The sequence below is a fragment of the Chrysemys picta genome, chromosome 19 (genome assembly GCF_011386835.1).
Source record: "Chrysemys picta bellii isolate R12L10 chromosome 19, ASM1138683v2, whole genome shotgun sequence".
Lineage (NCBI taxonomy): Eukaryota > Metazoa > Chordata > Testudines > Emydidae > Chrysemys > Chrysemys picta.
The window spans coordinates 18,129,316-18,157,219 of record NC_088809.1 but is presented as its reverse complement, the minus strand read 5'-3'; the positions used below and the strand labels follow the sequence as shown (position 1 = coordinate 18,157,219).

The 27,904-nt window shown below is 42.6% G+C and overlaps 1 protein-coding gene across 1 annotated transcript; it reads left to right on the top strand.

The window, feature by feature from the left end:
• Positions 1–659: 659 nt before the first annotated feature.
• MYL10 (myosin light chain 10) lies at positions 660–27,425 on the top strand. Its single transcript, XM_005284418.5, has 7 exons — positions 660–814; positions 7,415–7,504; positions 12,967–13,042; positions 14,671–14,775; positions 18,152–18,230; positions 23,456–23,504; positions 26,851–27,425. Exons 1-7 carry the CDS (start codon positions 812–814, stop codon positions 26,947–26,949), a joined length of 501 nt encoding a protein of 166 aa, XP_005284475.1. The 5' UTR covers positions 660–811; the 3' UTR covers positions 26,950–27,425.
• Positions 27,426–27,904: the final 479 nt, after the last annotated feature.

The window sequence follows — 27,904 nt, the reverse complement described above, 5'->3', positions numbered from 1 at the left end:
TTTACCCCCATGACTGCTGTATCTGCAGGGAGCCTCATTGACCTTACTGGGAGTCTGGGCAGGGGCAGCAGCCTGCCATGTGCTACATATGGCAGGACCGAGGTCTCAATTTAAACAAACATAAATTAAAAATAAATGATGATTAATAACGGGGTTTAACTATACAGGGTCGTCCATGTCACGCAAAGGGTGAGTTTCCTATGGACTGGTTACTTTCCCACACTTAAGTGGGCCACACATAGAGCGTCAGGTAACTGCCAGAATGGTGTTCGGGTTGATGACACGGTTGGGCTGTGGCTGGCGTTCTTTGTCTCCGTGTAGGTATCATTCGGGAGGGCGGTGATGGTTCAGTTCCAGCCTTTCTCTCTAGTTCTGAGCAGTCTTGATGGCCACAAATCACTGCTAGTTTCTTCTGCACTTTCTCAAGGAGTCTCAGTGCTTCCCTCTGCCTGCCTTTCCAGGAGGCCTTGACAATTTACAATCCTTTTTAGTGAGTGCTGGTATTCACTGGTTAGAAGCACAAGGGAAAGCCCCTTCAGCTCTGGCTCATTGCGAGGACTGTACAATTGTATCCCAACTGCCTATCTACTTATCTGCTGCAGTATTTATGTGAAAGCAAAAGCCCTGTGTGGAACAGATGCTTGGAATGGTATTGGGATCCAATGACTGCACTTTTCCAATCTTACATCTATTGTCTAAACTTGGAGCAGGCATATTTTTACTCCTCGGTGACACTATATAAAGGAACAATTGGCATTGTGTATGCTGGCTGGCTAGTTGGCACAGAAGGGGCAGAAGGAACAGCAACACCATGGTAGGAGTTACTTTTTCCCAATCTTTCTTTCTTTCTTTCTTTCTTTCTTTCTTTCTTTCTTTCTTTCTTTCTTTCTTTCTTTCTTTCTTTCTTTCTTTCTTAACCATAGCTACTTTAACAGGAGCAATGATAATAACAATGTCAGATCTCATCCTTAAACAGACTCACATTCAGACTGAGGAGATAGCCAGCACCGGGGACACTGGATGAGCTGTGAATTTCAGAGCACCCTTTTGCACTCTATTAATAAATGTGCTAGGGCTGGAGACAGTCAGAGCAAAATCGTACCCATGCTGCATGGATTCACCAGCTTGCTGGGAGTCTCTTTTCCAACCTAGTCTCACCTTGGGGCAGCAACTAATGCTGCCAGCGGTGCTGAACAGTCCGAAGATAAATAGTCTGCTGCGGCCGAGGCAGCGTTGTGACAATGTTGTCATTGGCACAAGGAAGAAGAGGCAAGGAGCACTACAGAGATTGTAGTCTCCATAGCCAACTCCTTGCCCTCCCAGCCCCACTGGGCATCCTGCCCTGTGCTGGCAGGATGGCTCCGGGACCTGCTGCATGGCTACCTCTGCACTATTGTCCCAGCCTATGTGGTTCCAAAGAGCAAGGGCAGATTTTCAACCCAAGATGACATCTGTGTATCTGGCTCTGCGCTTGCCTTCTGCATTTTCACTGGAATGACTAAAACATCATTCAACAAGGGCTGGAGCACTGGAGGTTTTTCTATCTTAACAAGGAGGGAAAGGAATATTGTGTCTTTAATTATTTGCTTTCAGCTCTTTTTCTTTATTTTCCTCCGTCTCTTGCCTCCTTTCAAGCTCTCTCAGTGTAGCATTTCCCACTGGCACCTGTGGCTGCTGTTTGCAGCCTATTGACACCAGAGACCTGTGTTTGAAAACCCTTGTTGAAGCGTGGTTCAAGCCTGGTTCCCTTGAAGCAGGAGATGAATGTGCCCCAACCACTGTTCTGAACAGGACCAAACCACAATCAAAACAATTTCTAAAAACCATGCTCAAGACCAGGTTGTAACATCAGCTTGCGCATAGTGAAAATGGTTTGCCCCTGTACACGCCAGCAACCAAACCCTGTTCACCACTGGTTTAGAGGAGAGTGTATTTGTCCCGATTTTCCAACTGGGACCTCAGATATATAGGCTACACTTTAATGGATTTCTCTAGAACCTAAGCCAACCATTTATCTGGTGACATGTATTGGGTCTTGACTTTTTCTTTTTCTTTTTCACCCCTTTACGTGTCTTTCTCTCCCCCCTCTCATTCTGGTGAACTGACTCCTTTCCCACAATGCTCTCTGCCTTTTGGAATAATTATTCCAAGACTATCTGTGGCCAAACTGGCCAATGCTATGGATCTCAGAATGTGGCAACACATGTCCCCAAAGCCTCATTGCTACTGAAGACTGTCCGTGATGTTGCTTTTCACTGTGCCTTTTGCTCTGGGAAACCATCTTCTGAAGCACCTTACAATTCACGGACACATGAAACAGATTTAAAATGGAAAGAAAAAATGGTCTTAATGAAAGAAAGCTGAGAATATCTTTACATAAGGAAGAGATCATTTTTTATTAATCAGAGGGAAATCTATATGTAATTATGCAAGATGAACTCTGTGAGGAGGGTTTCCCCCCCTTTATGATGTCTTAAGGGATTTATAAATATTACAGAGGTTTTATAGCATCATAATATTTCAGATGTTCAGTAAAGCTACTTTCAAAGGATTAGTGCAGACAAAGCACCACAGTAAAAAATAATTAGAAGTCAGCTAGGTTCTGATATACAGGATTGAAGAGAATGAGAATGGCAGGGTTCAGGGAGATAATTTTTCTAACAAGAAGCAGACCACACAAGTGTTACAGGATGGAATTCTGAGAACTGTGTGTCTATAGGTCCCAGTTAATACCAGGGAATTTTCAGTAAAGTTGGATCTGTGATGTCTCTGTGTGTGTGTGTGTGTGTGTGTGTGAGAGAGAGAGAGAGAGAGAGAGAGAGAGAGAGAGAGAGAGAGAGCTTTTCCATATTCCAACAACATTCCCGCGTTCATTCAGCTCGGTGACACTTTGTAGTGAATTGTGTGTGCTGAAGGGAATCATGTACCCAAAAATAGATCACATTCTGATGAAATGTGTTTTGCAGCTTGCTAGACTGCCTGGAATGTACCACCTGTACTAAAAAATATTGACCGCAATAGAGCAAGGTCGAGTTACACCAGCTGGAGATCTGGCCCATGGCTTTCCTATGGAAGTGTGTGTGTGTGTGTGGGGGGGGGGGGAGTTTGTGTTGGAGCGGGTGAGCTGTTCATTTCTGTGTGCTTGAGAGGGGGCCATTTATGTGTATACTTGCCAGAGGAGAAAAGGTATCGTGTGCTTATGTAGCGCAAGGGGATCGCAGAGGAGATTTGGGGCACAGGGTTTGAACAGGCTGTCGTGGGGACTGCGATGTGTGTGTGTGTGTGTGTGTGTGAGTGATGGAAGCCAGTGGACTCTGTGTGTGTGTGTGTTTATGAAAGAGAGAGAGATGGCTGGGGTGAGGGATTTTGTAGGGAACAGGAGAGATTGTTGGTGTGATGTGTGGGGGATGAAGTTCAAAGGATATGGAAGGGATCGTGGAGGGGGAAGGGAGGGAATTAGGAGCTGTGTGTACGATGGTGTGTGGGGAGGTGAGAGGAGGGATTTGTTTGTGAGCATAGAAGGGGTAATAAAAAGATCCTCTGTTTCTCTGCTCTGAGAGCTCAGGTTTTTATTTGAGTTCTCAGCGCCTGTTGTGTTGCCTGCTTGAAATGCCGATTGTGGCTCTCAGAGCAGTTTATGCTGCTTGCTCCTCTAGAATAGATCATTCCGTGCAAGCCCGGCCACCGAAAGGATCCAAAAGGTGTGAAACAGACAGGCCAAGTCTACACTACAAAATTACGTTGACCTAACTTACATTGGCATACAGCCGCTGCAGTTATTAAGTTGCTTGTGTGCGTAGGTCACCTTTAAAGCAGCAGAAGAAATTCTTCACCTGTAGACACGAACACACCCCCTCTCTAACCCCCCCGCCCGCAGATCCATGTTCTTACTTTGCACCCAGAAAGGCGGAGGCGACGCTGACTCACTGTTTCTGTCTATCTTTGTTCTCTCCGACTCCCAGGCCCTACCAGACAGCAGAAATGTAAAGAATCTCAGTGAAGGAAACCCAGAACACAACAAGCACTGGGCTAGCCTGAGCTGTCTCAGGGTCAGGGTTTTTCATATTCAGGTTTTATTTAAAGCATCTAAAAATTAACAAAAAGATCCTTAGAAACCCAAGCCAACTGACAGAGCACTAGCACTGGTGATATAATGCAGCAATGCGTGATGGCTCTGAGGTCCCCTTTGAAAAAGAACTGTTGTCTTCTCAGTGGGGTGATAAATACACCCAGGCTGGAATTGTATCAGACATCGCAACATTCTTCCAGACTCTTTTCTGTCAGAGGCTTTGGAATCTCAGTTTGGGGAACCCGCACCTCCTCATAGCTCTTAACATTCTTATCTAACACTTTTCAGCAGTAGATCTCAAAGCACTTAGCAAAGTTATTATTAACCACATTGTACAGATGGGGAAACTGAGGCACAGAGTGGTCAAGTGATTTGCTAAAGGCCAGGCAGTAAACCACAGATATATCCAAGAATAAAAACGAGGTGTTCTGCTTCCCCATCTGTTGCCCTGCTCACTGTTCTGTGAGGTAAAACAAAGATATTAGATTGTTTTGGAGAGATAAGCCTCAGACGAAATCCTGGTTTAATCACTGCAGAACTGTGGGGAGTTTTCGACCCAAGTGCAAACTCTGCAGCTCAGACGCATTTCTGCTCTCTTTTAGCTGCCTTTTGGGTTTGACTTACAACACCAACAAGGTGAAATCTCATCTCCGGCAGATAGCCCCTCAGGCTGCCTCACGTTCCCATTCTCCCAAGATTTTGGGGGTTCCGCCCTATGAATATGGATCTCCTGGCAATTCAAGTGAGACACGCACCCACCCACACCACCTATAAGGGGGGATTTGGGAGGCTGGATAGCCCAGCAGACGGATGATAATCCTTTGAGCCCTGGATCCAACAGTTTGAATTTGGACCCAGTGATGGAAAGGCACTACCATCTGACAGCTGCTCGGTGGCCTCTGTGAAATGATTTGGTGGTCTCAGTCTGATTCCGCAGGGAAGCAAATTGTAAAAGGTGTTAACTGGGACCCATACTTGGACTTTCAGCAGAAAAATTAAAGACAGAATGGTCAATATTGGCAGTGAACAATCCTTTATCAACCCTGGAGGTGGTTCTTAGGGGCCAGGATTGAAGCCTATTAACAAATCATTGAGGTGGTGAGGTTAAGGGTTTGAATTTGCCCGGTGCTGTACTTGTTCTGTGAATAAATATGCTTCAGTCTCTATGGGCTTTAACACTCCTTTTTAAAAAAAGGGAGCTGATTTTTTTTGGTATTGACAATGTGCCACATCTCTGGGTTTTACCACGGAATTTCATACAACTACAACTCCTGCTTAAAGTCCCTACTGTGTATGCACTCTGAGCTGTTTATATAGACATCTCACCAAAATTAGCCAGGGAGTACCCCATGCATGGAGTAATCAGGCCTTGCCCTGGGAGGAGGAGGAGGAGGATTCTAGCCCTTTTCATTGTGGTGTTAACCTCAGAAAGTAAATTGATTATTAGGGAGGAAATTTATCAGGGTGAATAAAAAAATCATACATGGACTGAGCAACAGGGCTCCCCTTATCTGCAGCAAAAAAAAAAGCTAGTGGTGGCTCAAAAATTGCCCCCTCAGATGGATTGGCTAAATTTGAGAAGCCCTTAGGAAATCACCCTCCCGCAAAATCTAAGGCCAGCCCTGCAAGTACTGCTTACATTGTGAAGTCATTAGCCCCTAGAGAAGTGTCAGTGTACTCAACGGGGCTAACATCTGTTCTCTTATTACCTTGGGGAATGAATACACTGTGAAGAAGTGGGGTTGTCCCTAGATTTCCACTTTAACTAGAAATGCTGAAAATGTCCACCAGGCACCTCAAATTGCATGAAATGCTGCCCATTTTGGCTCAAAACAACACTCATTCTGTGTGAGGAGGAGGAGGGAATCTGTTTATTTTCCAAAATCAATATTTCTACATTAATTAAACATTCCATTTGTTCACATATCTTTCCACGTCTTGGGTGGCATTTTGTCTTTGTTTTTCTTCCCAGCAAATACATTCTCTCATGCATTTCCCATAGTACAGGAGTTTGTGTTCCAGAAGATAGGTACAATGTGTGTATGTGTGTGGGGTATATACCATAACATGAGATCCTCACCAGGATGGCTGAATGCTGAAATCTGCATGGCAAGTTAAGTTGAGCAGACACTATATATTTCCAGCAGTGCTAGATGGAAAAACGTCTTTGACCAGCTCTCATTCCCAGGATCTCATTTGAATCTTGACAGATTTTGGTGAGAGGAGAAAGTTGCCTTTTGTTCTGTACAGCGTAGTCCAAACAGAACAGAATTTTTCATTTTCTATTCCGTAAGGGGCAGACGGGACTATAGTACAAATGGGGTTAAGGATGGTCCAGTGGTTAGTACTGACTTAGTCCGCAGGAGGCCTAGGTTCAGCTCCCTGCTTTGCCACAGATTCCCTGTGGGTCTGTCTACAGAGCAAAAAACCCTATAGTGGTGAGTCTCAGAGCATGGGTCTACAGATTTGGGCGTGTGCTAAAAGTAGGTGTTCGAAGTTGGGCTTTGAACCTCCTGGGCTTCAGCGCCTGAGCATCTACAGGACTATTTTTAGCTTGAGTCTGCTGACCTGGACTCTAAGACTCGCGGATGTGGGTTTTTTTCCCTGTGTAGACATACCCTCAACCTTGGGCAAGACATATAGGCCCAGATCCGCAAAGGTATTTAGGTGTGGAAATCGACGGAAGTTAGGCACCTAAATACCTTTGAGGATCTGGCAGGGGAGTAAAGTAGAACAAGGAGCTTTCTCACTCCCCAATGCAGGCTCCTTGCATGGCCAGAGCCGGCAGGGAAGGGGGAGGGAGCAGCTGCTGGAGGGGTGCTATTCTTGCACAGGTTTGCACGTTGTGGGGAGAGGTCAGAGTCTTAGCTTCTTCCACCCCCAACCAGCCAGCCAGCATAACAGAGCCAGCACTGAGAGGAAAGTAATCAGCACTAGCAAACGGGCTGGCATGGACCACTGCCCCCAAGAAGCAAGGAGAAAGCAAAGACCAGCTCGGACTCTCCAAGTCTGGTTCCTGTACTGCTTCTGGGGCAACATAACCATGTACTGCCTCTTACTCAGGCTGGATTATCAGGTTACAATCCAGTCCATAGAAAGTAATTGGCAACAAAACTCCTCGATAAAAATGCACCCCATTTTTTTTGTAACCAAGCAGCATTTTTCTGTGTTTATATATTTGTTGCACAACTAAGTACTGAATCAAACGTGGGAGAAAATATAACCGAATACAACCCTCTCATGCTACTTGTGCATGCATATTACCTTCCATTATAAATGTGGTTGTCTTACCTGGTGTTCCAAGTGTTATTTATTACCTACTGGATCTTTTTATTTCTTTTATAGTCTCCAAAAAAGGCAAAGAAGAAGACAGAAGGAGGTGGTTCCAATGTATTCTCCATGTTCGATCAAACCCAGATTCAGGAGTTTAAAGAGGTGGGCTGACTTTGTTATCCGGTACTGCTATGTTATACATTCTCCCATCGCTGCTTAGGATTGTTTTGCAATCGTTACTTTGTTCATCTGCTTTAATAGACTACATGGTTATTTTTTGAATCATCTTAGTGGTTTTCGCTGATAACATTTTACTTGTGCACTTTTATTAATTTTTCTTTCTTTCTTTCTTTCTTTCTTTCTTTCTTTCTTTCTTTCTTTCTTTCTTTCTTTGCTCAAGATCTAGGTGTTACACATTATTTAAAAACCTACAAAACTCAATACAAAAAACAATTACTATACAATTCACTCAGAAAAGCATTTGAGCGCATGCTTAAGGCTATTCACATTCAAGACATCATTTAAGCATATGCTTAACTTTAAGCATGTATTTCAATGCTGGGATACTTTCCTTAACTGGGGCTTTAATTAATGGATAGTTCCATAATACCCACCTTTCTCTAACAACCCAACCCCCAAACCAGAAACCAAACCCCACGAAACCCTCAACCTATCTCTTCCCAAATGCCCACAAAAATAAGGGCTTTACAGTGGTGTACCTAAGGTTAACTAATTCAGGCTCCTGAGATCAAGGAGAGTCTGGGGTTAACTATGTATTGTTGATTCCTTGATCAGTTACCTGTGTAGAGTCAAAACTAATGACTCGGGCATAAGAGCTGAATGAATAATTAATGATGGATAATTTATTTGATGTATTTAAGCTATTTTTCTGCTTCTGGAATGTCCATGAGCACATCACAGTTTTCTCAGATTTGTCATTTTAAATTATTCATTGCTTTCCCTGCCCCCCCCCCCCCATGACTTTTGTTAACTTTGTGTATTGACTACAAGTCGTTTTGTACGTTCATTCTTTGAGCTGTGTTGAGCAGCTCTGGATGGTCAGGTAAGATGTATCCTATCATTTCTGTTCCCTGAAAAGAACTTCCAGAGTGACTCTTGGGGTGTGTGACTAGATACAATTCATTTTCATATATGTGGCTTTAACATTCACTTTCCTGGAGGATTCACATTATTGAAGTTCACTCTCATGAGCGACCATTGGAACCCACACAAGAGATTGTGAACATGACCAAAGAAAATTCATTGAAACTGTTAGCCTTTTCTGTGGAACACCACTTAACCGGCTTTTATCAGCATCACAATCAATGCCCATTTTCTTTCTTAAAGGGTTGTCATCTAAAACCCACCTGCATAAACTAGAGCTGGTCAAAAATGCCATTTTTTTGGTGAAGTATTTAAAATCATTGTTTAAAAATATTTCTTGCAGAAGTTTGGTTTTACTTTTCCCTACGCAAAACTCAAAACCTGAAACCATTTTTGGTAAGTTTTCGGTTTCTGGTTGAAAAACTGGGGAGGTTTGACTAAAATTAAAAATCAAAGCCATTTTTCACCAGAAAGAGATTCACCCCTCCCCCTCCAATTTCAGCCAACGCTATGCACTTACGGCCGGATCCAAAGCCCATTCAAATCAATGGAAAGAGTGCTGTTGACTGTAATCGGCTCTGAAGATTATTCAGTGGGACTATTCACATGCTTCAGATTGGGCACATTCTCAATGACTTTGTGGAATCAGGGACTAGAACTGAGTTCAGTACAGACCACTGTGAGTTAGCCCTGCTGAGGACACAGTGCACCATTGAAGCCAATGTGAAGCCCTGGCAGTAGAGACTTGACAGCGCTTGCAGAATTGGGCCTAATACCATAGTTTAAAAGCGGACACGTGACTTTTTAAAAATCAGGAACAAAATCCAGGGTTTTTTTATAAATATAATCATTCTTTGCAGAGTTAAAAACCAAAACACATTATTGTTCTGTTAGTGCATGAGAATTGCCTTATTTGTGCACCTATTTCCAGGTATAGAAGGATTGTTCACCATTACAATGATTATGTTACTTTAAACGCCACTTGTCAAGAAGCAAACATAGTATTTATATCATATATTGCCTCTCTTCTGTGTGTATGTGTGTAGAACTAATACTACGTTTGCGCCACAGCTAGCCAAAAGGCCATTTCTTCTCTTCTACTTGTTCTACACAGTCAGCCCTGCAAGAGAAGTGAAAATAACTTATGGCGAGTAGATTTAAACTTATCATTAGATGGGTATATGGCATAGGAATCAATTATTGTGAATATACACTATTGTAAATGATCACAGAGGCACACTGGAGCTTGAATGTTGAGGTTTCATGAGAAATCGAGGTGAGATTGCATGAAGATATGATGATAAAACGGTATCATGGAAGGGGCTGCACCTCACAGAGCTGTAGACTACAAATGTATACAAATTATGGTAGGTGGATACAGTGAGCTAGCTATATGCACCTGTGGATGTTACCGCTCATTATAGTCAATGTGTATCAATAAACAAGGTGACATCAGAGATGGTAAAAGATACAGTACCATGGAAATGGGCACAAAAGACAGGTAGAGAGATAGAGGCAAGGCGGGTGAGACAAATATCTTTTATTGAACCGACTTTTGTTGGTGGAAGGGACAAGCTTTTGAGCTTCATGGAGCTGCCTGCAGGTCTGGGGAAAGAAACCAGAGCTAAATACAAGTTGGGACAAATTGTTAAGGATAAGGAGATAACACGTGGTGGGAGACCACTTAAAATGAAGTTGGCAATTCAAGGTAAGAGTATTAAGCATAAGGGTTTACACATGCTGTAGGAGACTACTTATAATGAAGTGGGGAATTCAGGGTAAGCAGGCAATGGGATGTTACAAATTGTAATGAGCCTTAAAACCAGTGTCTCTGAGTCTATGGTTTTGAGTGTCTAGGAGAGTTATGAATTTAAGCTCCCAGGCTTGCCTTAGGTTTCTTTTGAGGATGAGTATCAAGAGGTCAGATCGGGAGCGATCGCTTCATGAAAAGTGTTCACCCATGGGTGAAATGGTGTTTTTGTCTTTTATCATTTTAATGTGCGAGTTCATTTGAGAGGGTAGTGATTGTCTGGTTTTACCCACATAGTCGTTATTGGGGCATTTGATGCCCTGGATGAGGTACATCACATGTTCATGCCTACACATGAACCTTGAAAGGTGTGTTTTAGGAGATGTTGATCATTGTAGCAGTGGAGATATGTCTGCAGGTTTTGCATCTGTTGTTCTGGCAGGGTCTGGTACCACTTTGAGTTGGTGGGTCTTGATCTGTGGGGAGCTTGCTTATGATGATCAGCTTGGTGAGATTGGGGCATCATTTGAAGGCCAGAAGAAGGGGTTTGGGAAAAATTTATTTCAGGATGTGAGCCCCATCCAACATGGGTTGTAATTGTTTGATAATACTCCATATATGTTCCAGTCTGGGATGGTAGGTGACAACTAGAAGTGTGCAGTCAATGGTTTTTTTTTCCTGGATTGAAGCATGTTCTCCCAGGGTATTTGGGTGTCCCTTTCCATGATGTGATCTACTTCACTGGCAAAGTGTCCTTATTTAGTGAAGGCTGTTTTAAGTGTCTTTAGTTGTGTATCCCAGACTTCCTCCTCAGAGCAAATTCTGTGGTATCTGAATGCCTGGGTGTGGACAACAGATAGTTTTGTGTGCCTGGGGTGTATTTGTGGAGATAAGTGTGGTGATCTGTGGGTTTCTTGTATATAGTCTTTTGTAGGGTTCCGTTGCAGAAGCTAGTCATGATGTCCAGGAAGTTGGTGGTGTGGGAGTGTTTTAGAATGAGTTTGATGGATGGATGGTGGTGTTTGAAGTTATGGTGGAGAGGAAAATATCCTTGATGTATGTCAGGCATATCATTGGTTTTGTGGTGCATTTTTCCAGAAATTCTTCTTTGAGGTGGCCCACAAAGAGGTTGGCATATTGGGGAGCCATCTTAGTACCCATGGCTGTTCCCATAGCTTGGACAATGTGTTTGTTGTTAAGTGTGAAGCTGTTGTGAGCGAAGATGAAATCAATGAGTTTGGTAATGCATTTAGAGGGATAGGTGAGTGTTGTACATTATCCTGTAAGCATTTGAGGCAGGCAGCAATGCCATCATGGTAAGGGATGTAGGTGTAGAAGCAGGTGACATCAGTGGTGGCAAGGATGATGTTCTTGAGGAGGCTGCTAATGTTGTGGCGTTTCTGGAGGCAGTTGGTAGTGTCTTGGGGAAAGCTGGCCTGTTGTATGCGGAGGGATTTGAGGATGGTTTCTATGAGTACTGAGATTCCTCCAGTAAAAGTGCTGTAGCCAGATATTATGAGTCTGCCTGAATTCCCTTGATTGTGTATCTTTGGGAAGCATGTAGAAGGTCCCTGGGATGGATGGATGGATGGATGGATGGATGGATGGATGGATGGATGGATAGTTACCACTTTCAGAGATATTATTGGTTCTTCTAACATTCCCATTGTGAGCTCAGGAAAATGTCTCTCAAATCATTAAAATCTTTCAAAGTATAAGAAAATTTTAAATTATGACCATTGTATGTATGTAGATAGGTAGGTAGATAGATAGGCGTATTTAATGATGAATGGGGAAGATGTTGAAGTTCCAAACTTGTGTGTTGGCTAAAAACTACAAAACAACAAGTGTATTTTCCGCAAACTATCGAGAATTGCCTGACAGGAGATATTTTAAGGTCAACATACTGAGGTCATTCAGAGAACAATTAGACCACAGCCTGAAGGACACAGTGTGATGGAAAGGGCAACAAGCCTGGGTTGAATAAATAACACATCAAAGTAGAGATTTCTGAGTTTTCTTACTTCACGTTTGTATTTTTATTTCTTCTATGAGACTTTGAGCTTCCCTGTCAGCCCCCACAGAACTTTGACTTTAACTCAGCACCCAGTTTGTGATGTCAAGTATCGGGGGTGGCCGTGTTAGTCTGTTTCCACAGAAACAATGAGGAGTCCGGTGGCACCTTAAAGACTAACAGATTTATTTGGGCATAAGCTTTTGTGGGTAAAAAACCCAATTCATCAGATGCATGGAAAAAGTGAGGTTTTTTTACCCACGAAAGCTTATGCCCAAATAAATCTGTTAGTCTTTAAGGTGCCACCAGACTCCTTGTTGAGTTTGTGATGGCCACTCTTGTTAATTGTCTTACAGTTTGTTCTAGCTGCACAGGACAATGTGATATAAGCAGGGGTACACAACCCATGTAACAGCCTCCGTGGCAGCTGTGACTAGAGCTTCCCTAATCCAAGCTTTCACGGGTTAAAGCCCGAATGGCTGGGTCTGACAGCACTGGCATAGACCCAACTCCATGCTGCGCCGAGTGTTAATTTAGTAAGAAGAAGTTTGGGTGGGTTTAATTAAATCTCTTGCCAAGATACATTAACGTGTTGAAAGTAAGTAATGCAAAATCACGCTGTACGTTGTAGATTAATAAAGCAAAGATAAATGTTCCCCTTTCTAACGCAAATATAATACCACATTGATGAGTATCAGGACTGACAGTGGGACATCAAGAGGCAATGGTAACACAATGCCCCTTTTCTCTTAATAGGCTTTTACCATCATGGATCAGAATAGAGATGGCTTCATTGACAAAGCAGACCTGAGAGATACATTTGCTGCATTGGGTGAGTAAACAAACAAACAAACAGACAGATAGATAAATAAATAAATAAATAAATAAAAGTACTCTAAATGCAATTTAAATTTCAAGCGCATATGAAAGGATTATATTAAAATTAGAGCCGGATGAGTCATAAGATATGCATGAGGCTCAGAGAGCCAAAGGGAAAACCTGCCAAACCTGCTCAATTTGATCCTCTTCTATGGCTGGTAGCTGCTATCTTGGCTGTCTATCTCTAGCCGGGAAGTTTACTGAGCAGCCCCTTTCAAAGGCTAAATGAGGGCCATTCCGGGATTCGTTGGCGGGTGATAGAGAGTGGTGCAGCTGACATCCTCTCCTAAGAGACTGATCCCTCCCCATCACCCCTTTCATAATTAGCCCACCCAAGTAGGGGTCCGTGCCTGGCATTTCTGATTTGCCTTTTTATCCGGCTTCTTGAGCTGCACCTTTTTCATCTAAGAGTCATGTAAATATCTACCAATTAATGTTTCTGTCATGGACCAGCCGCCGTCCTTCCCACGCCAACGTGGGAACTTCATGTGAAGGTCTGTTCCTCTGTGCCTAGATTGGAATGTGCGTGTCATGAGGTTAATGAAGGCCTTTTTCAAGCCGTAAGTCTAGAGCGTATTTAACGCCTTACAACATCAGGCCTTCCCATGCAATGGAAGGTCAAAAGGCTCATAAACCCAAACCTGGAGCTACATCCCTTTTGCAGTATTTGAGGCTTGAACAGTGATGTAGGTGTCTGGGCTTTTGCCGTCTGGATATTATCAAGAGGAGTTAATGATTAAAATCCGTAGTGCTCCCTGTGGTGGAATCAGACTTCAGCAGAGTCCATGCAAAAAGCTGCAGCTCCCCATATCTTTATAGTGATAGTGAGGAAATTTCCACCTGTAACCAATGTTACTCTGGAATGTTCATTTCCTAGGGCCAGTTTCTGATACCCTTAATTCACCCTTCAGCTAGGCCCACTGAAATCAATGGGACTGCACGCCTAGCCAGGTACGACTCAATTTGAGTAGGGCTGTCAGAATCTCAACTCTAGTCGAAGTCCTGCAGGTTGGAAGGGAACAAACAGGGTTACCCAAGTCATCTGTTCATTCTTATTATGAGTGCATAATCACAAAACCATCTCATGGGTGATTGTGTAATAGGATGAGGGCTGAAATTCAGGATTTCACCCGTGGTGAAAGATAATCAGTTTCTTCAGAAATGGGCCCCCATGTTGGCTATCATTGCCCCCATATTAATTATTTATTACTTTCCCCTCCCATTCCTTCTTTTGTCCTTTTATCCTATAGCCAACTCCTTCAGTTTGTTTTATGACAGTGACTTTTTGAATTACATCTACCTGAAATTGGGAATGGGTGACCGGGGATGGATCACTGGATGATGACTGTTCTGTTCATTTCCTCTGGGGTACCTGGCATTGGCCACTGTCGGAAGACAGGATACTGGGCTAGATGGACCTTTGGTCTGACCAGTATGGCCGTTCTTATGTTCTTATGTCCTACCACATCATTAACATTGTTCTGCTGAGTCCAGACCACCACAGTGGGAAAGAGTTAGTGGGGAATCACTTCTTGAAATAAAATGATTATTTATTATGAAAAATAATCTCTGCTACTACAGGTCGCTTGAATGTCAAGAATGAAGAGCTAGAAGCCATGGTGCAGGAAGCTCCAGGTGCCATTAACTTCACTATTTTCCTGACTATGTTTGGTGAAAAACTGAAAGGTAAGTACCATTGGTGGGTTAGAGAGGTATCTATCAGTGTTCTTGTATGGACCTCTTTGTTGTAATATCTCAGCACCTCGCAAACATTGATCAACGCTTCTTGAAAACACCCCTGTGAGGTAGGGAGGAATTATCTCCATTTTTGCAGACAGGGAATTAGGGCACAGAGAGACTAAGTGACATGCCCTTGGACACACAAGGGCATGTTTAGTGGGCAAAGTGGACTGATTTAATCTCAGTTGACTTCACTAGAGTTAGAACAAAGGGGAATTTGGCCCAATGCTATATAAAATACAGGGATTTCTGCCACCGGTACTAGATTCTAACTGGAAGCCAGTAATTTAGTTTACATTTTTGCATTGTACGTGGCCAAGAATTGCAGAAGAGAGATCCCAGTGGCTAAGATGCACCTCCAGTCACCTTCTCAATAAATATTAATGAGGAGAAAAAGCTTTGGCCTTCAGATCAAGGTAATTCTGTTCTGTTCGGGTTCTTGTACTACCTTCATCCCCTTACAATCTGAACACCTTCCAAAGTCCATTAAGTGTTATAGCAAGTGTTTGCTGTCTTTCTCTTTCCTCCCATTTCGTCTCAAGGGGGAATATTATGTTGGGATTTTAAAAACATATTTTTAATGATTTATTTTATGTTTGCTGTGCTATGTGTCTATATTACTGAAGTCAAGGTCAAAGAAGTGCTCCTTGCTCTTGGAACAGAAAGTCGTAAGGTTTGAGGTGGACTTGAACCTAATCTGGGGTAGGTCAGTAGAACCAGTAATATCTCTTAAAGTTTATCTAATCCCTCTCTCTAATCTGCCCATCACAGTGGTATGTGCATCTTTATTTATTTAAGACAAGCCCTTAGATCCTTAGGGTGTGTCAGCCCTGCAATCACGGGATATGATTGCAGCTCGTGCAGACAAACCCTAGCTGGTTTTAATCTGGCTAGCTTGGGTACTGGAGCAGTGAAGCCACGGCTGTCCAAGTCTGGTATCCTGGGTAATTACTTGTGGGGCTAGCCTGCACCAAACTGCCATAGCTAGCTAGATTACAGTATGTCGTGCTCGCACGCCGTGATTACAATGTGGCCATACCCTCAGAAGGTAACACTCAGCCTCCTTCACGGTGCTCTAGCTGGGATCTGCTGGATATCTTGATTCACCCTTCTGGAGTGCACTCCTGCCTATTCATAATGTCCATGATCACACAGCGCTTGGCAAAGTGCCTCTTTTCCTTTCTGTCCTTTGCCTCTCACAATGGCTGAAGCCTGGTGAGATTCCAGTCCTGCCAACTGCGTGGCATGAAAACAGAGCCACCACAGGAAGGTAAAAGGGTGAAGTGTACCCCTCTTGTCCACAGGTTTCCTGTTGGCTATTAGCAGGAGAGCTTTTTTTTCTTCTTCTTCTTTCCATTTGTCAAAGGGAAAATCACAGCTGTGCTTGTCATGCCCTTCTGGTTGGGTTTGTCATGCAAAATAAGCGGAGCCAAAAGACTGCACATTCCCAATCAAAACTAATTGGGATGAAGAGTCTTTGTAGTACAATTATAAAGGGAGAATGGGCTGGAGGAAGTGGATATGGCAATTTTGCAACACTTTTTATTAGCTAAGTACCACTCAGAGAGTTTGGTGAAAGGTGCTTTCTAAGTGAAATTTGTTGTGCTGTAATTGATTTCTGTCATAAAAGGGAAGCTGGGATTTTTGAGACAAGCTTTAGCTTTGTATATTGATATTATGATGCCAGATGAACAGCTAACAAAACTCAGTTTATGTTAATGCCAACCACATGGAGCTGTTTCTACAGGGAGTTGGAATAATGCAATTTGTACAGAAAACAGAGATGCCTCACATCAAAGAAACCACTTTATTTACTAGCTAATCAATAAAGAATGCCTGCTGCATTGCTTCTCTTCAAAGCTGAAGTCCAGGGATATGACAGAGTAGAAAATGTGAAACGCACTAAGGGGAAAAAAAATCCCCCACGCAGAGGTGACTGCTTAAAATGCAACCCCCTCCTCCGAGCTGGGATAAGTTTCACTGCATGAGACAATCAAAACATTAAATACCAGCACTCACTGTATTGAATGCATAGCCATTGCAGTTTGAAATAAGTGTCCAGAATTTTGCAGAAGAATACTCCTGGCCGGTGGTACAAAGGCCTAGAAAGAAGTCCTCTAGTTTATGGATCATTGACCACGCTGTTATGGGCCACCCTGTCAGTTCAGATACTGCACAGCCATGTGCTAAATATCCTTGTGAAACCTTAGCAAGAAACTTCTTGGGGAGTGGTCAGGGAGTGTGGATTGATAGACAGAGCAAAGAACCAGGAGTCAGAGCTCCTGGGTTTTGTCTCTGTCACATTGTGTGACATAATGGCATTGTTATGCTGAGAGCACATTTTCCTATTATAATTACACTTCAAAGACTCACCATTCCAGTTAATTTAAATGATCTGTGGGGCTCAGTTTACTTGTTTGTAAATTGGATTTTGTACTATTGTTGTTAATGGTTATTTCTATTATGGTACCACCCACAAGCCCAAACCAAGATTGTGCTCAGAGCTGTAGAGACACATAATAAAAGAAGCCCTGTTCCCAAGAGCTTACAGTCCAAATAGAAGAGACAGACCCAGGGTGGGAGAAAGGAAGGATTATTATTCTGTTTTATGGACATAGTGAGTTTGAATGACCTGCCCAAGGTCAAGCAGAAAGTCTGTGGCCGAGCCACATCTCCTCAGTCCCAATCTAGTGCCTTAACCAAAAGACCCTCTCTTTTCTCCAACTAATACTTATCTGCTTCCCAGGCATGTCAGTGAGGGTTATATGGTGCTTTGAGATTCTCAGATGGAAACACAATACACAACATAAGGACAATTCACTATTGTACATTGATCATCCTGTTTCCATTCCATTTCATTGACACTTCGTTTTGGTGACGAGCTCCATTTCCTTTGGCGAGGGAAATAACCTCTCCTCTATATAGTGGAGAACAAGTAACATCAAAAAGTGTTTTTACAAGGAACGTACAGTACAAGATTAAAGGAAGCCAGCCGGGGAAACAGTTTGTTATATTTTCATTTCTGAAAGCTGCTAATCCTCTGGGTACTGATATTGGAGACCAGTTCCTGGAAGTTTTCTCTCCTGCAGACACAGAATAGATACGAGTTATTATTTTTAAGCTTCTGAACACTGAACTATTCACCTTTATTGTTTATCTGACATGACAAATGCTGCAGACTTAAGAAACCTTTGTCTTCAAACCCACAACTGCAGGTTCAGATGAATGCTCCATTTTCAGATGAATGCAATTATTTAGCAAATATTAGACAGCCATACAAACATACACAGAGACATCTACATTATATTTCATTTTCTTTTAGGCACGGACCCAGAAGAGACCATTCTGAATGCTTTTAAGATTTTCGACCCAGAAGGAAAAGGCCACATAAAGGCAGACTAGTAAGTTTATTTATAATCCTTAAAAAAAAAAAATAAGTGCACTGCTTAAAGGGGCAGTTTAAAGGATGTACATTCTACAGTATTCTAGAGGCAGAAGAGCTGGCAGGCAGAAAAGCATGTAGCTTTGTAAGCGACAGTCAAAAGACTAGCCTGTTGTATAAATGTCCTTGTATCCCCCCAAAAAGAGATCTTATTGTCTTTAGATATTGCAAGAGGCAGCGGAAATGTAATCACATGCATGCCATTAGATAGCCTCTTTTCAAGGTCTGGATATAAATCAACACACGACCCACTCTTTATAGATCAACTCCATATGTAAAATTAAAATGAGTGTCTGGTGCAGAACTCTCAAAGACGGCTTGACTTGAAGGGGAAGGCTAGTCCTCTTTTAAAAATAGAGCAGTCAGCTTAATTAATACAGGGAGATGGCTTCAGAGAGGATCTCCCCTTGTTAAATGTTTACCATTTGAGCCCTCTATTCCTAGATGATCATTTTCTCTAGCTTTCCAGATCACCAGTGGACCTTGTGGAAGCCCCATCATTAATTATGACTACTAGTATTATTTATTATTTTAAAGACAGCTCCCCAACTGTGCTTATATAAAGATGTGAGGCCCAATTTTTATTTACATACAGTAGGCCTCTCTACATCAATCTGGCAACGTAAAGGAGCTTGAATGGGGGTGTTAAGTGGTATAAAGGGGCCTTAATATAAATGAGAATCGGGCCCATGAGATAAATTATTTGAAGGAGGGAAAATAGCTAAGGAACTGTGACCTATGAGTTCAGTGGGACTACTCACATGGTTGAAGTTAGACGTACTTAAATACCTTGAGAATAAGGGCCTAATTACTTATGCTACAGCAGCCAGTTTTGGGGCCTTTCACAATGTCCATTTTGTAAATGATACTAATTAGGAAGCCATGAGTTATAAAGTGATAACACATCAAGGGGTTCTGTCAACACCGTGATAACGTGAGGGAACCTCCAGCGGTCTGTGCTGCTCTCAGACTCCCTGATGTGTATGTGTAGCCTGAAGCAGAGTATTCGTAGACTGCATTTGGTGTAACTGATGGATAGTGCAAGTAAATTAAAAAAATAAATTAATGTACAATGTCTCCTTTATTTAGTGTTATTTATTTCTCTTACACTTGAGTCCCCAGTCAGTATCAGAGCCTCACTGTGCTAGGTACTGTACAAACAGAGAGTAAGGGCTCGTCTATACAAACATTTAGTTTTGCAGCAAGCTGGGGTGTGAATCTCCCCCATACTTGCCTGCCACAGTCTACTGTCCCTGTGCACTCTGCTGACGCACATTGACAGTTTGTTAATGTGCTTTGATCTAGTCAGGTTTCAAAGAGGGCTAGATCAAAATGCATAAATTAATTGTTAGTGCACATCAGTGGGGTCCACGCTGACAGTTAGTCAATGGCAGGCTAGCATCCACAGCTTGCCACAAACTAAGTGTCCATGGAGACGAACCCTAAGAAACAACCCTGTCCCTAAAGAGTCTACAACCCAATTTAATCAAGTGGGTGTAGCTAACAAATGGAAGGAACTGGAGGTAAGAGCCCTCCTATTTGTTTTTAGGCTAATATTATCCAGACAGTTTGGGAAGAGCTCCTTGCTGGGCAGTGGAAGTGGGACATCTGAAGTGACTCAACATACCAGAGTACAGTTTATCCTATTGCCTAATAGGCCATATCACATGGTAGTGAAATCACAACCATGAAATATTATTTTCCCACCACCATCTTTAGCAACATATTGGATACAAAATATGCCGCTCCCCTTCCTATGCCTGATCCTGCAGTCTTCGCACATGCCAAGGTCCAAATGAAGCCTCTTAGAGTCTGGGGCGAATTAGGAATTAGGAATGACTCCAAAAGCGAAGAAGAGAGCACGATACTTTTTTTTTTCCTTGACGGAAAAGGTCATCCTCCCCACTTCCTCTGCACAGCTAGCATTAGACAATGGCTTTAGTTCATCACCACAACAGAGCATAATGTTTACTTATTAGACCCGAGGGTAATGTTGATCATTACAGAACAAACCATTAAATCAATTCCATAAATGTCTTTGAGGTTTAACTTCTATTCATATGCTTCCAAATTTTAAACATTTGAAGGTTTTGCAATCATTTTTACAGTGGCTCACCCAACCCTTTCAATATGACAGTTAATATCTTAATAAATAATATTCCTCCATATTAAAACCATTGGGATGGCTCCCCCAAACTCAGTCACATCGACCGTTGAATCAGAACTTATTTTTTAGATTCATATAGTTAACATCCTTCTGGAGATTTTATGTCTCTTCCCGCTGCATGTTTTCACCTCTTGTCTGGAAATGACTCACTCAGTCCATCCGAAGGCAACTGGGATGGACTTTTCTAACCTTTCCAAAAGCTCCAGGAGTTTGTAACAGACTTCCAATTTCCATGACAAACTTTGTTTCTCCACGTTGTTTTACCACACACAAACTCCCGCCTATACAATGACGTCAAAGAGAGAAAATATGTTGGGCCAGATTCACGGCCGGAGTAAACTGGCGTAGCTTTTGGAAAGGTTAGATGACTCAGTCCCATTTCCCATTGATTGAACTGAGTCTGGTCAATGTCAGTCAGTTCTAATAATGAAGTCAATGAAGCTGTGTTGATTTGCACCAGCTGAGGAACTAGCTCTTTGAGTTTCAATGTTTCCTGGCCCTTTGGAGAGTCGACAGGATACGACTGAATTGGGGATGATCTCCCATGATCTAAACCAGTGCTTATACGAACCCGGATAGCTTTTTCCAAGACTGCATTGCGTGATGGGCTCTTCCCGATAAAAAGCAACTTGCCCCATGGATTTCAAAGGTAATTTTCTAAAATTATTTGGAAATCAAAGGAGCAACCAAAATATTTTAAATATTAGAACCAGTCGATATTAGCCAGAACAGATATAATCTCGTGTGCCACATCAAAGCAAATGGGCACTGACTGGTTTCTGTAAAGTCACCACAAGGCTTTGATTTTTTTTAATTTTTTTTTTTTTTTGAGAAAAAAATACTATGCAAAAAAGAAGTACATAGCTTCTAGTTTTGGAAATTCTGAGTGTTCGTTTCCCTATAAAACAAATAATGGAAAATGTGCATAGGTCCTTAACTCAGTCCTTCTTACTTGTGAGAATGCCAAGGGCTGCTGGGCTGTGCATCAGAAGATTATAATTAGACATTTGAGCTTTTTTTTTTCTTTCCAAAAACACTCTAAGCCCATGAACAGAGGACACATCGCACCCAGCTCTCTTCCTAATTCAAGCCTGTATGAGATGGAAGTTTATTTGGGATCCCTAAAACACAACAAGTAGTTTAAGTGTTTCTTCCCATTGAACAATCTGCTTGGTGTATCCAGCGCCCTTCTATTTATGTTTTTCTACTCCTATTTTTTATAGGGTGCAAATGTCCAATTATCAATGTATTTCCATGAGAACTATCTTGCTAGCTTTTAATTACAGGCAGCAGCAGATCATGTGATAATTACATTGCAAAAGCAATGGTAATGTAACAAATGGTCTGGTTAAGAAGACAAAAATTATTAGTGACAAGGAAAGTCTTCATATGACTTTGCTAAATAAAGAGGGTGGGAAAAGAATACAGGAAAGTTACTGTAACGTAACTAGAGCTGTGTTAAAGCGTGGAAAATATTTTCCAGACATTTTTTGTGAATATTTTCACTATTTTGTTCCTCAGGCCCCATTGGTAATCCAGAAATTTCATATCTCACCAAATGGCCCCTTCCCAACAACAGTATGCACATTCAGAAGCATATATTTTTTATACAAATTGACTTCTACCATAAAGAAATTCTGATTTTTGTATTATTCATTGGCACTTTTCATTTCACAAGTGTTCTATTTTCAGAAGATGCATCCATGACATAGCACAGGGCTATTTTTATGTTTTTCAAAATCAGTTCCATTTTCAAAAATATAAAACTGAAATGGAAATCTTTGGATTTCAATTCTTGTTTCAAATTCTATGCACATATCTAATTGTAACCCACTGTCACCAATTTATAATCTATTTCCTCTAGATTTAGGTCTAGATCAATTTCCTCTAGGACTTTCTGAGAGTGCACAAGTATCCTTTGGTAACAAGAACAATAAAGACACAGCTTTAATTTGCGCTCTAATAATTGAATAAAGGATTGGGGAAAGGTTGAAAGTAAAAATGATCTGGGCTTATCTACACACAAAGTTGTACCATTTTCTACACCAGTTAAAACAGTACAACCCCACCTAGAGTAGACACAGGCTCTTTATACTGGTATAGCTATTCCTGTACTGGAGGGGAATAAGCTATACCAGTATGAGGTACGGTTATACTGATATAACTGCATCTACACTAGGGGTTGTAGTGGTTTAACTATTAGGCTTAATATAGGGGTAAATAAGTGAAATTTAATGGCCCGTGATACGCAAGAAGTCAAACTAGATGATTTTAAGGCCCCTTCTGGCCTTAAAACTCTATGAATCTGAGAATTTCAGTAAAAAAATCACACCCCTATTTGACAGGTATACTAGTACAGAAACAATGCGCAGGCCAGCTAAGTTTCTGGCCCAGAGTATTTTCTCTCTTTGATGTCGTTGCATAGGAGGGAGTTTGTGTGTGGCATAAGGTCTGTGTTAAAGTTCAATAGTTCCAGATCAAGATACTTTACCTTGACATACAAGCAGTTCACAATCTCCTCTGGGAATGAGTGCTTGGGAAAAAAAATAAAATAAAAAGGATACTCATGTGGTGATTTGGAATAGCTGCTGGAGTTCTTTCAAGTCTTCTTTCTCATGTCCTTGTTCTCATTTCATGCTCTGTTTCTTTCATCCTTAGACGTCACAAAAATGCTCTCTTCTTCAGCTTTGCTAAGTTACACACATTTTTAAACAGCTAGCATGAAAACCACCATCTTAGGATAAGATAAGCGTTGAAAGTGGCTATATTACAAATATAATAACTGTAAACAATCTTAAAATGTTACAAAGCAAAATAACTTGGCAGAACCATGAGGTGACATTGATGGGGGAAGGCTCTTGGAACCAAGATATCATAGTAAATCTCTTACAATATCTTTCGAGGATTAGCAGCTCTAATTTATGCAGTCACACACATTTTCAGAAAGCAGCTTGCAATCTGAGATGTGATGTGCAGGGATCTTCCTTTAACCAGGTAATTTCATTTTATCTGAACAGCATCAAAGAAATGCTTATGACACAGGCAGACCGATTCAGTCAAGAAGAGGTAAGGACCTTTTACCTTCTTTGAAATATGAATATCTCCCTAGCTGCTACTCAGCAATGGGCATTTGCCCTTCTTTAGCTGTATGAATTCAGTTCATGTCAAGACTGATAGAGAGATCCATGCTAGCTCTGGCAATTAGGAACAATACAAAAAACCTCCCCTAAGTTATTTCATGGCTAAATCAGCATCGCATACAAAAAGCATTCCTTGGATTTCCATGGAGGTGTAAGACTGACCTATAGTCAGTGGTTCTGTTCTGCAGTGAGCTAGGCAATGAAGTTCTGTTGGGTGTGGGCTGGAACAATGATCTGGGCTCCATTTCTGTGGGATTTATCTCATCTGGAATCTTGTTGGATTCCTGAACTAATCTATCAAAAGTTCTGCTTTGTGTGGGACTTAGCCTGGGTTCTGCCAGCTGAGAGGCAGGGCCCTGAGAGGAGGTTCAAACTACAGTCTGTTAGTTGAGGGGCTAGACTGGAGTACTGAATGGAATTCTATTGGGTGAGGGGCTAGCTTGGATGCTGATGAGATTTCTTTTAATCGGCGGGCTGTGGGTTCCAATGGGAGTGGGTTAGCTAGGTCAGCTGTGTTGTGATTCCTGTTCCAATAACCATTGAAGTCAATGGAGGATTTTCCATTGTGGGCTATGGACCAGGCTGCAGAGGAGCTGAACTGGGTTGGACTTCATATGGAGATTGTGTACCTTGGGTTGCGAGCACCTTGCTAACACCTGTCCATAGCATGAGGAAGCATTGTGTGTGCCTGCCGGGGTCAACTCCCTGCTTCTCCCAGCCAAAGGCAACACACGCGCTCCCCTTTCAGCCCTCGCAGGCACCACTGACCCTCATGCAGGTTAGCAGTAGTCACACACCAACCCCTGACTCCCTTGAGCATCCCTCTGAAGTGCCCAGCCCCCATTCCACTGAAGGGTCACAGAACTCCCAGCTTGGCTCCTCCCAAAGGAATAGCTCACCCCAGCTCACTAGTTACACCTTAGAACACAGCTTCGCTTAACACACAACGCTTAGATTTATTTACAGAGAAAGGGAACATAAGTTTATTTAGCAAAGAACAGAGATTCATGTGAAGCAAACCGAAATATTGGAAACAAATGGTGACACAGAAAATAAAATCATCGCACACCTTCTAGAGCCTACACTGGACCTGTCTGGTTTTAAGATAAAGTTAGATAAGTTTATGGAGGGAATGGTTTAATGGTAAAACATAGTAGTCAAGGAAAGCCAAGCAATGGTGGGTAAATAGTATAATGGCTAACGGGGTCGGGCTGGAGACTCTTGCCTATATGCTCGGGGTCTTACTGATCGCCATATTTGGGGTCGGGAAGGAATTTTCCTCCAGGGCAGATTGGCTGAGCCTCTGGAGGTTTTTCGCCTTCCTCCGCAGCATGGGGCAGGGATCTCTAGCAGGAGGGTCTCTGCCGATTGCAGTCACTAAAAACAGGATTGGGGACTTCAACAGCAGAGTCCAGGGAAGGGGTAGGGACGGTTTTATGGCCTGCAGCATGCAGGGGGTCAGACCAGATGATCATAATGGTCCCTTCTGACCTTAAAGTCTATGAGTCTATGAGTCTACACTCAACTAACAAGATGCCCTCTTGTCTAATACAGTCCTGCTTTCTCCTAAGTCCTTCCCAGAGCGTTTTCCCACCAGCCCAACCCTGCTGGCAACTTGTCTCCCCTTCCTGAAGATAACGGGGATAACTGCACCCCAGTTAGAGTTCCAAAGGTTCATCATTTTTTCTCCTACACAGAATAACCCTTGCTGCTTTTGTTTTTTCCTGCAGCTCACCCCAATCAATTTGCTTGGACTGTAAACAGGCATCTATTGTGAACCTTACAATGCTCAGTTTGCACATGACCAGTCAGAGAGAGAGAAGCATCTCTTGCCCCCTGCCTGACAGGGGTCTGTAGATCACCTTTTGGTGTTCTGCCCTAACTCACCCAGACCTAGAGAACAGGTATATACACATAACTCCCCACATATATGCCATATGTACATCTCACAATGATTATGATGACCAGTGTGACACCGGCTTTCAGCAGAGACTTTACATGGCCCATTTTGGCCAACTTGTGTGGGGATCTAGCTGGATGAATGGACTGTAAGGTGGATAGAAAGCTGGCTAGATCATCGGGCTCAACGGGTAGTGATCAATGGCTCCATGTCTAGTTGGCAGCCGGTTTCAAGTGGAGTGCCCCAAGGGTCGGTCCTGGGGCCGGTTTTGTTTAATATCTTTATTAATGATCTGGAGGATGGTGTGGACTGCACTCTCAGCAAGTTTGCAGATGACACTAAACTAGGAGGCGTGGTAGATACACTAGAGGGTAGGGATCGGATACAGAGGGACCTAGACAAATTAGAGGATTGGGCCGAGAAAAACCTGATGAGGTTCAACAAGGACAAGTGCAGAGTCCTGCACTTAGGACGGAAGAATCCCATGCACTGCTACAGACTAGGGACCGAATGGCTAGGTAGCAGTTCTGCAGAAAAGGACCTAGGGGTCACAGTGGACGAGAAGCTGGATATGAGTCAACAGTGTGCTCTTGTTGCCAAGAAGGCTAACGGCATTTTGGGCTGTATAAGTAGGGGCATTGCCAGCAGATCGAGGGACGTGATCGTTCCCCTTTATTCGACATTGGTGAGGCCTCATCTGGAGTACTGTGTCCAGTTTTGGGCCCCACACTACAAGAAGGATGTGGAAAAATTGGAAAGAGTCCAGCGGAGGGCAACAAAAATGATTAGGGGTCTGGAGCACATGACTTATGAGGAGAGGCTGAGGGAACTGGGATTGTTTAGTCTCCAGAAGAGAAGAATGAGGGGGGATTTGATAGCAGCCTTCAACTACCTGAAGGGGGGTTCCAAAGAGGATGGAGCTCGGCTGTTCTCAGTGGTGGCAGATGACAGAACAAGGAGCAATGGTCTCAAGTTGCAGTCGGGGAGGTCCAGGTTGGATATCAGGAAAAACTATTTCACTAGGAGGGTGGTGAAACACTGGAATGCGTTACCTAGGGAGGTGGTGGAGTCTCCTTCCTTGGAGGTTTTTAAGGCCCGGCTTGACAAAGCCCTGGCTGGGATGATTTAGCTGGGAATTGGTCCTGCTTTGAGCAGGGGGTTGGACTAGATGACCTCTTGAGGTCCCTTCCAACTCTGATATTCTATGATTCTATGATTCTATGATCCCAAATCCAGGGGATTCCTGTAACCCTTATGCACCTTTGTACCCTCTGCCAGTTGGCACAAAGAGCCCCCTGGGTCACAGAGATCAGTACAAGTTCCTGTCCTACCGTCCTGCATTTGTAATGCTTATTTCCTGTTTGTTTTGCAGGTCAGCCAGATGTTTGCTGCTTTCCCTCCAGATGTCTCCGGTAATCTTGACTATAAGAACCTTTGTTATGTTATCACCCATGGTGAGGAGAAGGACTAAGAGGAGATGAGCTTCTCCTCTGAAGAGATTTTATGCTTAGTTATTTCCCTGTGCTTTTGTATGGGGGACAGAGAGCTAAGCATTCAACATGCTGAAGCCATATGGTCATCAGAACAGAACCAATAAAACAATTGAAATTAGATTAAAGTTATTTAATGCTTCTGTTTTTAGAAAAGCTGAAAATACCAATTTTCTTAGTTTTGCCCATCCCCTTTTTTTCCCAGCAGTGGTTTGAAGTGGAATTTTCTTGACGAACTGGTACTTTCATGATTTGACAGTTCTAATGTTCACCAGATGGTCCACTGGGCAGTGCAGTGTTGCTTAACCTTTTGTCTTTTATACATGAGCTCCACAAACTCATTGAGAAATGCTCTAGCTTATTGTATTGGGAAGAGCATTTTGTAAATAGAATTCTGTTCCATTTCACAGCCCCTTACAATGAAAGTGTAAATAAAAAATAATAAGTTTTTGTCTTCTGTCTTAGTGATGTGGTCAGTTTCATAAATCACTTGACTTGTTTGCCTTCGGGCAATAAAATATAAATTGTAGAATTATCCCAGTTTATTAATAACAGAATTGCAGCACTTTTAAGTAGACACTATTGGAAACAGCTGAGGGATGAACTTCCACCCTTAGAAACACCTTTGCTGTAGGGGGAGGAAATTGTTCTTGGGTCAATCATACAAGCAATCAGGGTAGATAAATTATTCACCAGTTTCTAGTTCCATTACAATCTTTCTATAAAGAGAGTTTAGGGGTAGAACCCTAAGGGTTGAGAGTTTAATCCTTGAGGGGGACATTTAGGGATCTGGGGCAAAAATCTGTCTGGGGATTGGTCCTGCTTTGAGCAGGGGGTTGGATTAGATGACCTCCTGAGGTCCCTTCCAACCTTGATATTCTATGATTCTATGACAGGTTTCAGAGTAGCAGCCGTGTTAGCCTGTATCCGCAAAAA